Source organism: Sebastes fasciatus, chromosome 23, assembly GCF_043250625.1.
Source record: "Sebastes fasciatus isolate fSebFas1 chromosome 23, fSebFas1.pri, whole genome shotgun sequence".
Classification (NCBI taxonomy): Eukaryota; Metazoa; Chordata; class Actinopteri; order Perciformes; family Sebastidae; genus Sebastes; species Sebastes fasciatus.
This window is the reverse complement of record NC_133817.1, coordinates 12,566,976-12,580,968: the sequence shown is the minus strand read 5'-3', so window position 1 is coordinate 12,580,968 and position 13,993 is coordinate 12,566,976. Positions and strand designations below refer to the sequence as shown.

General features: G+C 39.6%; 2 protein-coding genes across 4 annotated transcripts; both read left to right on the top strand.

Annotated features, from left to right (window-relative positions):
• Positions 1-80: 80 nt before the first annotated feature.
• def6c (DEF6 guanine nucleotide exchange factor c) lies at positions 81-7,975 on the top strand. 3 transcript variants are annotated; one of them, XM_074625240.1, is made up of 13 exons: positions 81-186; positions 979-1,164; positions 1,863-2,003; positions 2,951-3,133; positions 3,729-3,950; positions 4,040-4,186; positions 4,328-4,436; positions 4,649-4,878; positions 4,958-5,065; positions 5,282-5,448; positions 6,528-6,735; positions 6,829-6,919; positions 7,563-7,975. In XM_074625240.1, the coding sequence occupies exons 2-13, from the start codon at positions 1,069-1,071 to the stop codon at positions 7,772-7,774; spliced, it is 1,914 nt and encodes a 637-aa protein (XP_074481341.1). In that variant the 5' UTR covers positions 81-186; positions 979-1,068; the 3' UTR covers positions 7,775-7,975. The 3 variants fall into 3 exon arrangements, with proteins under 3 accessions (XP_074481341.1, XP_074481339.1, XP_074481342.1); XM_074625238.1 differs by lacking the exon at positions 81-186 and having other exon boundaries at positions 929-1,164; XM_074625241.1 differs by lacking the exons at positions 81-186; positions 979-1,164 and adding an exon at positions 1,600-1,751.
• Positions 7,976-12,309: 4,334 nt separating this feature from the next.
• tnnt2c (troponin T2c, cardiac) lies at positions 12,310-13,751 on the top strand. The gene has a single exon (XM_074625976.1). The coding sequence runs from the start codon at positions 12,404-12,406 to the stop codon at positions 13,223-13,225; it is 822 nt and encodes a 273-aa protein (XP_074482077.1). The 5' UTR covers positions 12,310-12,403; the 3' UTR covers positions 13,226-13,751.
• Positions 13,752-13,993: the final 242 nt, after the last annotated feature.

The following is a 13,993-nucleotide window of genomic DNA, read 5'->3' as shown; positions in this document are numbered from 1 at the left end:
AAGTTGCATAAATAAATATAGCTTCAGGCTCTCCAATTCCAATATGGGTGTGTCTCTAAAGCCTCCTGAATCTGATAACACAGATCCCTCTTATTTGGTTTTTGTCTGGCAGCACTTTGAGGAAATCCATCCTATAGTCTGGATAACATGTCTTAGACCTCGGGTATTTTATCTTGGATTTGCCCTGTAAGTTTGCCCATTTTTTTTTTTCAGATTCATGTTTGTTGAAAAGGAAAATTATCCAAAATATATCAGGGAAGAATGTAAACCAGACTTGTGATGGTGTTTAACATTTGTGAAAACAGTTTTAAAACTGAACTATGGAGGAAAGTGTAGGCCTTTATCTCTACACTGTAAACAATTGCTGTTAATTTACAGCAGGATTTCAACAGTATTAACCTGTTATTGCTAAAAACAGTGCTTTACAGTTAATACAAAAGAAAACCTGTTAAATTACGCTCATAGGCCGTTTTTTAACTGAACTATAATGCATTCTTAAGAAAACAGCACTTTACTGCTGATCAACTGTCTAAAGTATAAGTAACAGCTTCATGCAGTATTTTTTTTATTCTGGGAATATAATATAATAATGTTTATTAAAATGTATGTAAAAAATAAATAGTGCATTAAAACAAATCAGTAAGATAATGTAAAATAAAGGTGCTATATAATGTATCTTTAAACAGTAAATTAACTGTAAAATATTGTGAAATTAATAAACAGTACAAACTGTATTTTTCATTAACAGTACAAAGCTTTACATTTCAGCAGCAGACAGTATAATAATGTTAATTTTACAGTAACATAAAGGCAACCCTGCTTACTGTTATTTTACTGGGAAATTCTTTACAGTGTGCTCTCTGCCTCTTTAAGTCTGTCCTGCATCTGACTCATTTTGGTCCTTTGCAGTTTGCACAGCAGCCTGTACTCTGCCCTGCACTTTTTATTTGGCAATTCCTTTCCCACCACCACCACTAGCTCGCACCGACCGTCCGTCGCTGCGTAAAAGCCACCACTCTGCGCTTGGAAATGTAGTTGTTTTGACGCACAGAGAGGTTCTCCAAAACAATGGACTTAAAATCCGAACTCCTCAAGTCCATCTGGTATGCTTTCACGTCGCTGGACGTCGAGAAGTGTGGCAAAGTGTCCAAGTCGCAGTTAAAGGTAAGCAAGGAATGTTATGTGGTCATTTTTAACACCAGGAAACAAGAGAGAGACAGAAACACACTTTAACTCTGCTACTTTTCCTCTATAGTCTCTATAGTTTGTCTTTTTATGTTGTGAAACTTGTACTATGTGAATCAATGTTGTAATCTGAGGAACAAAACACACACAAACAAGGTCGCTCACACACACGCACACACACACACACGCACGCACAAGTCCAAATATTTGTAAAAGCTTTATTCTAACACACACACACACACACACACACTATAACTGGCTCATACTGGAGGTGAAGAGTGTGAGTTCAGCTTCAAGCTTCAAGCTCAAAGTCCTCTCTGTGGCCCAGAAACATCAATAGTGACATAATGTAACAGCCACTCTGTGTGATTAAAATAAAAGGCAAGACAGAGAACAACAAGTATATTATGTGATTTAGCTATTTTCCCCCTCAGTGAGTGTCTGCTATGTTGCTTTCCATCCAGTTCCTACACGCCTGACTCCTGAGTCTCCATAGCAGACAAGAATCCAGGGACATAGCAGAAAGCTGTCCTGACATGCTGAGAACCAGCTGTCTGTGGTTGTGTGTGTGTGGGTTTATGGTGTATGATGAAACATCAAGGGCACTGAAGAAACATTGAGACTATGTGCTTATCTATATACTGTATTGATATCAGTCTATTATGTCTGTTCTTCAGGTGCTGTCCCACAACCTGTACACAGTGCTGAACATCCCACACGACCCGGTGGCTCTGGAGGAGCACTTCCAGGATGATGATGACGGGCCGGTGTCTAATCATGGCTACATGCCCTACCTCAACAAATATATACTGGATAAGGTACTGTGGCTTCTCTTATATAAGTAGGTTACAGAATCTTATATATTATGTTTTGTTTATTTTTTATGTGAATATAGGGCTGGGCAATATGGCTACAAGTCATTTAATATCTTGATAACGATATATATACATATATATATATATATATATATATATATATATATACATATATATACATATATATGTATATATATATATATATGTATATATATCACTATAGCATGTTTTCTGATAATTAAATAAATAAATAAATAGTCTATATGAAATAACCACATGGTAAAGCCTATTTTTGTATACTCCTGTGTCAATTAAATACTTGACAAATGAAAAGTACTGAGTATTTTACATGAACATAATATTTTCAAATGGAATTATAGAGAAATAAATAATATCGCGATAGAAACGATATAGAAAAATTAATACAATAGAAATTTTGATATTGTTTTGACGATATATATTGTCTTATTGCCCAGCCCTATGTGAATATATATTTATTTTATACTTTTTTCTTTTTGACATGTTATACAATAACTATTGTTTTATATCTTGTAATATCTTGCAAATGTTGTTTTTTAATTTAATACAGGCAAAATAATAGACATTACAAACATGACAATATGATGACATGACAATATAACCTCACAAAAAAATTAAAGAAAATAATTGGACAAAAAGAATAAATAAATACATAAATTAAGAGACAAAATAAAATTTATAGGATCTCTTCAGTAATTCAAATAATTAGGTTGACAGTACCGATACGTCTAGAAACTGAAATATACATACAGTATGACAGGTAGAGTGTATTTAGTGTTTGGGGTTAGGAGAAAGAAATCATCTCATTGGTTGAGTTATTTATCATACCCTGTCAATATATGTCTGTAAATATAATTATAACTGTTTCCGTCACATGGAGTTTCACTATGAGTCTTTTTCTGTCCTTTCAGGTCAAAGCGGGGATGTTTGACAAGGAGAAGTTCGACGACCTGTGCTGGATGATGACCATGAAGAAGAACTTCAAGGGGTTACCACAGGGGGCGCCGCTATCGGAAAGAGACTGTTTCAAGCTCTTCTGTTTATTCAACCTCATGTCCGAGGACCGCTACCCGCTGGTGATGATACCAGAGGAGGTAACAGATGCTGATGATGGTGTGAAACAGAACATTTGGGTCGGGAGCGACTTGATTTTAGGGATTTGAATTTTTACGCATCTAAGTATAAAATGCAAAAATGTTGACATCGTACAACAAAAGAAAAGGGTCACAGTTTGATCAAAAATGCGCAACAAGAGCAGCAATTCCTTCCTTAACATTCACAAGACTAATAAAGATTATTAGATTAACAAATCACACAGGGAATCAAGGAAAAAACAAGGCTTTCCAGGCACTTTCACTTTGATCTCCTAATTGCTAGAAAGACATATCATGCTCCATATAAACCCAGCTTGTGTCCCAACAAAGTCAGACTGTTTTACATTTTGTCTGAGCAGAAAAAAGCAAGTGCAAGTAAGTGAGTTAATGAGTCTCTTCCTTCCGCCACTTCCTCCACAATGCTCTCAGTTTCCTGTCGACAGAGACGAAAATAAACTGCTTTTGTGCTATCAGCACAGTAGCTTTCCACTGTAAAGACATATGTACTGATATTCACTGATGCAAAATAGTCCTTTTTGGTGATCTTTTCTGGAAACACTTGGCGTGTTCTAATGATTGTTTCTAATGCTTTTAGGTGGAGTATCTCCTCAAGAAAATCTCCACAGCAATGAGCCAGGAGTGGGATGGGAAGCCACTGGAGGATTTAATATCCCAGGATGCCTCATGCGACATGTCTGTATGGACCTTCCTGGAGCACATGGGTGCAGGTCGGCTGCTGAGGGTCACCAGCGCTGAGGCCTTCAGTCTGGCTTTGAACGAGGTCTTCCTGGAGATATATCACAACGTCCTCAAGAGGGTAGAGAGAGAATCTCCTGTTTCTGTTTGTCGTCTCTTGTCTTTTTTTTGTCTTTCGTCCTTCTTAAATTCTGCCCCTTGTTTTTCCAGGGTTACATGTGGAAAAAGGGGCACGTACGCAGGAACTGGACTGAGCGTTGGTTCATGCTGAAGCCCTCCTCCATGGCTTACTACGCCGGCGAGGACTTAAAAGACAAGAAAGGCGAGATCCAGCTGGATAAGAGCTGTATCATAGAGGTGGGTGAGGAAAATGTAAACGCTGCATGTTTAATTATATGGTAGGCTAATGCTGTGCTTTGGGTGTGTTCAGACAAAGTCCTTTACAGCAGATAAATCATCTATTCCTCATATTTAGATCCTTTTCCTCTTGTGTTTCAGCCTATTGCAGACAGGGAAGGCAAGCGCTGTATGTTCTGTGTGAAAACTCACAATAAAACCTTTGAGATGAGCTCGTCTGACCAGAGACAGAAAGTGGAGTGGACTCAAGGTGTGTTGGTGTGTATAAGTATTAGCATGCAGAGTCAGAGATTACATTTTGACTGCAGTGATTTATCGTGTGTGTGTGTGGTCATCAGTGGCTTCTTGTTTCATTCACTGGTTTCAGATGAGACATTTTAAAGGAATAGTTTGACATTATGGGAAGTTAGATGGTAACAGTATCTACAGTATCTATAGTTTGTCTTTTTGCTACCTCTCCAGCTATTCAGACAGCCCTGCGTCTCCAGAGCGAGGGCAAGTCCTCCCTTCACCACGAACTGAAACTGAAGAGACGGGTTCAGCGGGAACACAGCCACCGGGAGCGCAGCCGGAGCAGCTGCAGCAGCCGGAGCAGCCGGAGCAGCCAATCAGACGACTTCAGTATCCAGGAGATGGAGAAGATGGAGAAAGAGAAAGACAGACAGGATTCAGAAATAGAAAGTATCATACAGGTGAGACTGGAAGGAATCAGTGAAGGGACGTTCAATCATAGCTCAGTTTTAACCTTTAACCTTTATTTGTGTCTCGCAGCACGCACGTGAATTAGAAACCAAACGAAGGGAGGCGGAAGAAAAAGAAAGGAAGAAACAGAGGGAGGTGCAGATGGAGCTGGAGAGACAGCTAAAGGAGGCTGAGACGGTAAGAGAAAGTTTTCCAGATGACAACGTTTATTTACAATTCGCTGAAATGGGTCATGAGCACAAAAACATTGGCATTATAAAACCTTCAGTGAGTTTTAGTGGTGGAGAAATGGTTACGACATTCCTGGAAAAGGTGATTCAGGAATAGGTCAGTCCTTTCCACTCAATTGGTGTGTGTGTATATATATATATATGTGTGTGTGTGTCCTCCTAGTTGAGAGACAGCATGCAGGCAGAGATGCAGGAGAAGGATAGAGAGGCTGAGCAGCAGAAGAAGAGGATCCAGGAGTTGGAGCTGACGCAGCGGAAACTGGAGGCTGCTCTCGAACTGGAGATCCAGGCTCGGCTGGAGGAGGAGAGGGCCAGACAGGAGCTGGAGAGGTAATAAACAAACACACCCAACGTATTCCCATTATTATAGTTTCTCTCTCTCTCTCAACCCAAACGGTTGAGGCAGATCAACGCCCACTCAGAGCCCGCTTCTGCCCAAGGTTTCTACCCGTTAAAGGGGATTTTTTTCTTGCCACTGTCGCCCCAGTGCTTGCTAGGCATGAACCACAGTGTCAAACATTGGGTTTAGAGTATAATTAGGTCTAGATCTTACTCTATAATTTACAGAGACCCAACATGAGACACACAATTGTGACCCAAATTCAAAATTGTTGACTTTTTTGTCTATGTATCCACAGATTTTCAACACAGAGCAAATATTTGTAAAGAAATATAAAATTATGAACCTCATTAATGTCCAAAAAATATTCATAGTGCAACATGAAAACAATACAAACAATATTAATGAATTTTGTAACATCTATTATTCGTCTTTTTTTTCTATTTTGGGGTAATCATGCTCTTCAAATCTGGGACTACTTCCCATAATGTTTTGGGAATTGTAAACAGGAAGTATAATGTTGCCAAGGAGTTAGTTAGCAATGTGTCAAGCCTATATTTGTTTACATTTTGGCAAATTGTACCTTTAACAGTATGCCGAATTAGCTATAAGCCGTCCCTGTTTGCAATGTACCCATGAATGTATACGCAAATATGAATGGATTACTGTAATACTGAGGAAAACTTATAAACATGACAATTCTCAGGCAAGTTCTGTAGTTAGAAGGAGGGATCTATGATTTCTAAGCACATTTGTGGATGTTTATTCGCAACGGACGTCATAAATAATGATAAGATCATTGAGTAGACTTAATACTGAATCTAAAAATATGTGTATCATGTCTGTGTGTTCAGATTTGACTGAGATATGACTTGTAGAAAGAGCATGATTTTTGACGCAAATTGCAGCAATCGGGCGCTGAGGGTTTTTTAACTACCTTAACTGCCTCTGAGCTGATGTGTCACAGCTGCTGCGGCTGCAACTGCTGACCGTAGTCACCATAGTCACCAAACTACTTAGTGGTAACTCGATTTCAGTTCTTGCTTTTTCTCTTTCTTCTCTTCTCCAGGTTGCTGCAGGCGGAAGAAGCGAAGAAGAAGCAGTTCCAGCTCCTCCAGGAGCAGCAGAGAGCCCTGGAGTGCCTCAGCCCCATACTGGAGTTAGGGACTGCCTCCGACGGCAGTCCGGACGAAGAAACCCCCTCGGCTCTTCACTCGGCCTCTCAGGAGCTCCAGCATCTGCGTGCTTCTCGCCAGAGGAGCCACCAGCACCTGGAGGTAAGAAAGAGACAGTGTGTTGCTCAATGTGCAGCATGTTTAATACTATAAAAACACTCATTGGAAACTACTTGTTTGATTTTCTTATTCCAGGAGGTACAAGAGAAGCTGAGATATGCCAGTCAACACGTACGACACTGGAACGTCCAGCTGAACCGCCTGATGACACCCATCGGTCCTGGAGGTGCAGTATGCTCTTAATCTGGTCTGTTTGGGTCTAAATTAGAATCAGGACGGAATCTGCCAAGATTAAAAATAAATGAATACATAAATACATTTTTTGATAAATAAATAAATATGTCATGAAATGCAGCAAAAATAATATAAAAAATAAATGCAGCCATTAATTATTTGATAAAATGTGACATAAATTGATATTTCTGCTTTAATTTGCGTCTTTATTTATTTATGTATTTATTTTTATTATTTTTTGAATGTATTTATTTTTTGCATTTATTTATTTTGTATTTATGTTATATTTATTTTTTAAATGTGTGCATTTATTTCGGAATTTATTTGTCTATTTATTTATTTATTTATTTATTTATGCACAATTTTCCCTTTGCAACTGCAATTAAGAAGTGCAATATTGCACTTTTAATAAATCATTTCAAATTGATCTGGATCTGCATCAAAAACTAAGCATTTGTTCCCTGAACAATGGTCTAACTTCTCACTAAACTTTATTGAAAACTGTTGACATGTTTTTGAGATATTCAGCTAACAAACTAACAAACAAACAGCACCTAAAATATGTTTGCAGTCCTAACCTAAAAGTGAAATGTGTCAGTGGATGTCACAAAGATAAAACATTTTTTTTTTTGTAGAAAATTCGAATCATCGCCTATTATCAACACGCCCATGTCCTAAAAAGGAAGGAGCACTGGCCAGTAACGAGTTCATCTCTAAATTCAAGATAAGAGCCAATCAGAACAGCCAGATACCAGAAGACGGCGGGACGCTAGAGGAGCAGATGGAGGCCACCAACCTGTCAGACGTATCCGACGAATCACAGAGAAAACCAAACGGACAGATGTGATCCAAAAATGTTGGACGGTTTCAAATCTACAAGTTTGGAAATTCAAAAAGCGTTGTATTATATTTATATTTTGAAATGCACACTAAGATGGGGAGCGATGATGACACACAATGTGATACAGGATTTAATGAAAACACATTTGACTGAGATCAACTGAGATTCATAGTTTTGTACAATAAAGTTTATTGGTGTATAATAAAACATAATTTTGTGATATTATTATTAATTACCACAACCTCCCTCATACAAATGTCTCTATTACCTTTATATTAATGGTATTGTAACTGAACTCACAGGAAGTTAAGTAATAAATGTGTTAAAGAAAACATTTTTTAATGCAGATGAATACACCATTGCACAAGATTGAAGGGTTTACTGGACTTTGAGAAACTAGAATGGACATTTTTCACTATTTTCTGACATTTTATTGACCAAACAATTAATCAAGTAATCTAGAAAATAATCAGCAGAATAATCGATAATGAAAATAATCGTTAGTTGCAGCCCTACTATACAGGTATGCGGAGTGCGGCAGTGTAGTGATATTTTCCCCCTTTAGAGCAATATCCCTCAGATCAATCGCAGGTCTGAGATCAGATAAGTGAAGTTGTAAGGTAGGTATAAATTTATGATACATTTATTGCTTTGCTATAACAAATGTGGGCTCTTATTCCTCCAAGACAACATGGACTACTTCTAACAACTGCAGCATGTGCTCACATTATGATTATAATGCATTTGCATCATGCTGAGCTCATCATCTGTTATCATAGCCTTTTAAAAACACATTTAACGAGGCATAAATAAACAAATATAGCATAGAAAGATGCTTTCATGTCTGCATTTCTATGCATGATACAAAAAGTCAATATATGATCCAGCTTTATAAAACCTAAAGGGACCTGCTCGAGGCAGCCTTATGCATAGCCCATATAAAACATTAAATATTACCTAATTTGATGTAAAAACAAACACACAAACAAACAAAGCTTAATGGTAATTTCCATATTTTGTTTCCTTCACTAAATGTGCAAGCCCAGGTTGTGGCAAAGGGAAGGGTCACCACTTCAATACTTGTCTAATAAAGTCTAAACGAAAAATATTTTTAAAGGAAAAAATGTAATTTTTACACACAGTGGGGTCTGTGGGAGTCCAAACATTGAAAAAAAAAACAAGGAAAACTCAAAGTTTAAAGTCAGTAAAATACAAAATAATTAGTTCAACTGTCTAAATTATTATTTTTTCTTTTGGTAGCACACAGGCAACTCTGGAAAAAGAAGAAAACGTGAGCTCCTGGCTTTTGCAATCAAAATTTAGATTGACGGGTGAGTAAATATGGATTTAATCTCTCTTCCTTTTTCATTTGTATTCTTAGTGTATGCATATTTAGATATATTCTTTTGATAAGATCAGTTGTGTCAGGTCATAAGCCTTTAAATATTTTGGTGACTGTCTATAACAAAACAGGCACATAATAATGCGTAGTATTGAAAAAGAATATTAGCTATATATATGCTATAATCTATAAATCTATTGCCTTGATCAGCCCTCAGTCTGGCAGGAATGGTGACAATATTTACTGTTAACTGGAGATGAATACTGTGGGACACATGTGCCTGTACTGCATGATTTTGACCAGACGAGGTCACTGTGGACCTAGTGTTTCCTACCGAAGTGTAACTGCTTCTGTCCATGAACTGCAGACTTTTCCAGTCTAATAAAAGGTTTAATTTGCTGATTTAATCTGGAGAGAAGCACTGGTATGATTAGGTCATGACAACAAATCCTTTACTCTGGATGCTGCTTCATTATTTATATCACTGGTTCCCAACCTGGGGAGGCGGGTCTGATAGCAGTCACAGAGGGGCGTTCCTGTACTTTCTCAATGCACAGATGGTTCTGGCTGTTATTACTGTACGTGCTTCACCGTAAAGACACACAAAATACAGCAGACGACAGTAAACCAAGATGAGCTTTATTCACATGTTATGACATTGTCTTGTGTAGGTTATGTGAGGACATAAGGTTGATGGTGGCAGTTCAAGCACACACATTTGGATATTGTGAATATCTATATAGCCACCTCGCCTTCGGCAAAAAGTGCAGCCGTACCCGAGATTTGCCTCCAGTAGCCGAGGCAGCTCCTTCCTTTAAAATCGTTCTACGTAGCTAAAAATAGACAATTAACGTTTTGCTACCAGCATCATTACAATATTATTAATTGCTTGCTAGAAGATAGCTATTTTAAGATCAAATTGGTACACTAAGAAATTAGTTAGCTATAGTTTACCCCACTTGTTTCATCAAAGTCACATATCTTGAGGTCAAAGGTCAAGGGACCCCTTTGAAAATGGCCATGCCAGTTTTTCCTCGCCAAAATTTAGCCTAACTTTGAAGCGTTATTCAGCGTTCTTCCCGACAGCAATGACATGGTTGTTACCAATGCATTCCTTATGTTTCCTAGTTTGCAGGTCTCAGGGGGTTAAACAACTTGTATTTGAAAATGTCCTACCAGGATGTTAAGAACTTCTTAATTTGATCACAAACCAGTTGAGTTTTACCGTATCACTCTACTTGTTAATTTTGGACTGTGTTAAACAGCACAGGGTGTGGCTATTTATAGCCTTCGTCATTTGTTGCCTTTCTTCGCTGATAGACACAGTTGTCCCTCGCCACCAGCACCCCAGAGTGCCTTGATTATACTGGAACCAGCTGCTGTCCTCGGGTTGTCCACAGGCATGTTTTAGTGGGATAAGACAGGCATGGGACCTTCTCATAAGCATTCATATTTGTTATTTTGACGCCACAATTAGCCTATCATCACCCAGAGCTCCCAGAAGACTTATATTAAGACTGAAATTGAACCCCCTGGAGAAAATGTGTCATCGGCCACATACATGTGCTGCAGAATAACGTCAGAGACTTTATCCTAAGGAGGCGCGGGTAGCAGTTTAATTGGGATTCTCAGACACAACAGAGCACCTGTCTCTCCCCGTCAGTTCATCTCATCCTCGACTACGTTTGTTCCCTTTCCACCGATAACTCAAGACTTGGGATCATAAATTCTTGACATCAGCGTTGAAGTGTTGCGGCCTGGGAGCAATTACACTTTAATCCGCACAGCGCTGAAAGCCGAAAGCCTCCAATAGCAAGAATGTTTTAATTACATTCCAAAGTGGAGACATGGACGGAGCAGTAAAGCTCATCTTGCACATCATTGAGGGTCTTTTTGTGGTGCTCTCGTTGTTTTTCTTTACAGAAATAACTAAATACCAATATTTATAACGCACAGACTGACTTTACAAAGTGTTTTACAGATATAAAAAAAGACTAAGACAAAGAATTACGATAGTAGAGGTTGACCGATATTGGACTTTTTAAAGGCTGATATAATACAGTAGTTTGGAGCAGGAAAAGGCCGATTAATCGACTGATATCTTCTTTGATTCTGCAGCAGCCTCGTCGGCTACTTTTGCATACGCCATTTTTAATAAATCGGCCATGTCGAGATCTGTTGAGGAAATACCAAGCACCGCCCACCAGCCGGAGCAAACTTTCTCATTTTACAGCTAAACAGTACACTACAAGATGTTTCTGGAAACATTTGAGGCGAGAAATAGGCATTACAGTAACAGAATATTGATTCATATTTGATCAGAAATGCCTAGTTTGACCGTTTGATCGGATTTGGCCAAAGTCTCCCGTCACGGGCTAGATTTTCTAAAGCCTGAAAACAGATGTTGAGGTGCAGAAGTCTAGTTTTGTCTCAAAACACTTGAATTATGCTGAAAGGTTATCATGGGATTTTTGCCCGATGATACCAAAAACATTCTGCCTACTGCAGGTTTAATCGACCAAACAGATTAATCGGTCTACCTCTAATAGATAGTCCTTTATGTGCAGAATAAAGAGTGTAAATATAGCTCATCTTTACTGTGTTATTTTGTCTAACTCAAGAATAACATGTTAGTTTGTTGATGCTACGGGGCGCAGGAAGCTCATTTTGGAAAATGTGACAGCTGTAACTCCCGTCATTAAAATCCTCACCAGCTCTGACGCACTTAAGGGATTGCAATTTGCTTTGTTAATGGAACTTCAGTGGCTTTAAAACTATCACGATGGATTAGAAAGTTCCCGCAAATTGCGTGTGAAATATCTGTTGACTAGATGAGTAGTGGTGCATTGTTCTCTATAGTCGTGCTTCCACATCTCTGTCTCTTGTCAGCGCCAGAGCCTCAGTAGGCCTTTTAAAAGTACTACGTGTTGCTTTGTGGGACCTTTGTGGGACTGGAAAGCACAAGTGTGTGTGCGCATCTGTTGTGCATCTGAAATAGTCCCTCATCTTGTCCTTACAAAGGAATGAGGAGGCGCTGTAGGGTCAGAGGAGGGGGGCTGAGTGTGGCTGAAGGTTTGGCGAGGAGAAAATAGACTCTTCCATCTGTCTCAAAATCCGCCCCGCTGCTGACCTCCACTCTGGAGACTTTAGTCAGCCTTAAGGTCACATGGTAAACACAAACCCTTAAAAACCCCCCAAGCTGCACGCCTGAGACCCCAGTCATCTCTTCTGTGCAAAAGCACCAGCTGGTCTTGGTGTTCATCTCTTCCCTAGAAAGCCTCCGAGGTACCATCATGTCAGACACTGAGGAGATTGTGGAGGAGTACGAGGAGGAAGTGGAAGAAGAGGAGGTAGAAGAAGTTGAAGAAGAAGAGGATGATGAAGCGGAGAAGAAAGAAAAGCACGCAGAGGAGAATGAGCAAGAGGAGGACTCCAAATGGCGTCCGAAGACAACTTATGTGCCAAATATCGCTCCTCCAAAACTCCCCGATGGCGAGAAGGTGGATTTCGATGACCTCCACCGCAAGAGGGTGGAGAAGGATTTCAACGACCTCCAGACCCTGATCGAGTCGCATTTCTCCACCCGACAGAAAGAGGAGGAAGAGCTGGTCACTCTGCGTAGCCGCATCGAACGTCGAAGATCGGACAGATCGGAACAGCAGCGCGTCCGCACCGAGCAAGACCGTGAGCGCCAAGCACGTCTGACCGAGGAGAGGACGAGGCGCGAGGAGGAGGCCGCCAAGCTGCGTGCCGACGAGGAGGCGAAGAAGAAGATGATTTTCACCAACAAGTCCTTTGGCGGCTACCTGCAGAAGGTGGACCAGAAGAAGGGCAAGAAGCTGACGGCGCGGGAGGAGAAGAAGAAGGCCCTGATGGACCGCCGGAAACCGCTCAACATCGACCACCTGAACCAGGAGAAGCTGGCGGAGAAGGCGCAGGACCTGTGGCAGTGGCTCCAGCAGCTGCACGCTGAGAAGTTCGAGCTGGCCGAGAAGCTCAAGAGGCAGAAGTACGACATCCACGTGCTCCGAAACCGAGTCAGCGACCACCAGAGGGGCTCCAAGGCATCCAAGACCTCCCGCGGGGCCAAGGCCAAGTCTGGCTCCTGGAAGTAACTGGACCGCCACGTTTCTGGACTATTTGTCTCCTATTTTTAATAAAGCTATCCCAGGGATTGTGTGTGGATTTGAGTGGGAACTCCTTATTGGGGGGAACTGAAGTACATGAAGTTAATCTTGAATGATGATTAAATATCTGATTGTTCTAACTTAATAGAAGCAAACATACTTCCTGAAAGTGCATTGAAACCCATTGAAACTAATGGAGAATGGCTCCTCAAGCGAATGTTTTTACCTGCTGTATGACTTATAATAGATCTGTGCAACTTGTATTTATATGGAATATGTAGAGAGGTGCCTCTTGCATGCATGTACAGAAAATAATAAAAATCCATACATTTTTGTTCCTTATTTTAGGGCAATTTCTACCATTAAAAAAAAAAAAAAAGTAGTCCCATGTGTCCAAAGACTAGATATAGTATGATAAGAAAATGGCTGTATCTCAGAAACTACAAGGAGCACAATCAAGTATTTGGTATCTATGAACTCATAACAAGCTGAATAAAACAAATTATAAAAAAGATATTAATATATTTGCAGTGTAAAAAAAATAATATGGAAGACATTTAATTAACACAATTTTAGTTTAATTTTGATCAGATTTTGTCCACTGGTAAAAGTGTGATTTTTCATGTGATCTAAAAATTTCATTCAATTGTACTGTTAGATACTTTCCCAAAGTACGCCCGTACCAAATTCCAAACCTTTTGACAAATCAGAACAAATGTTGTGGCATTTTTCCTTATCATACTAAATATAGCCTTT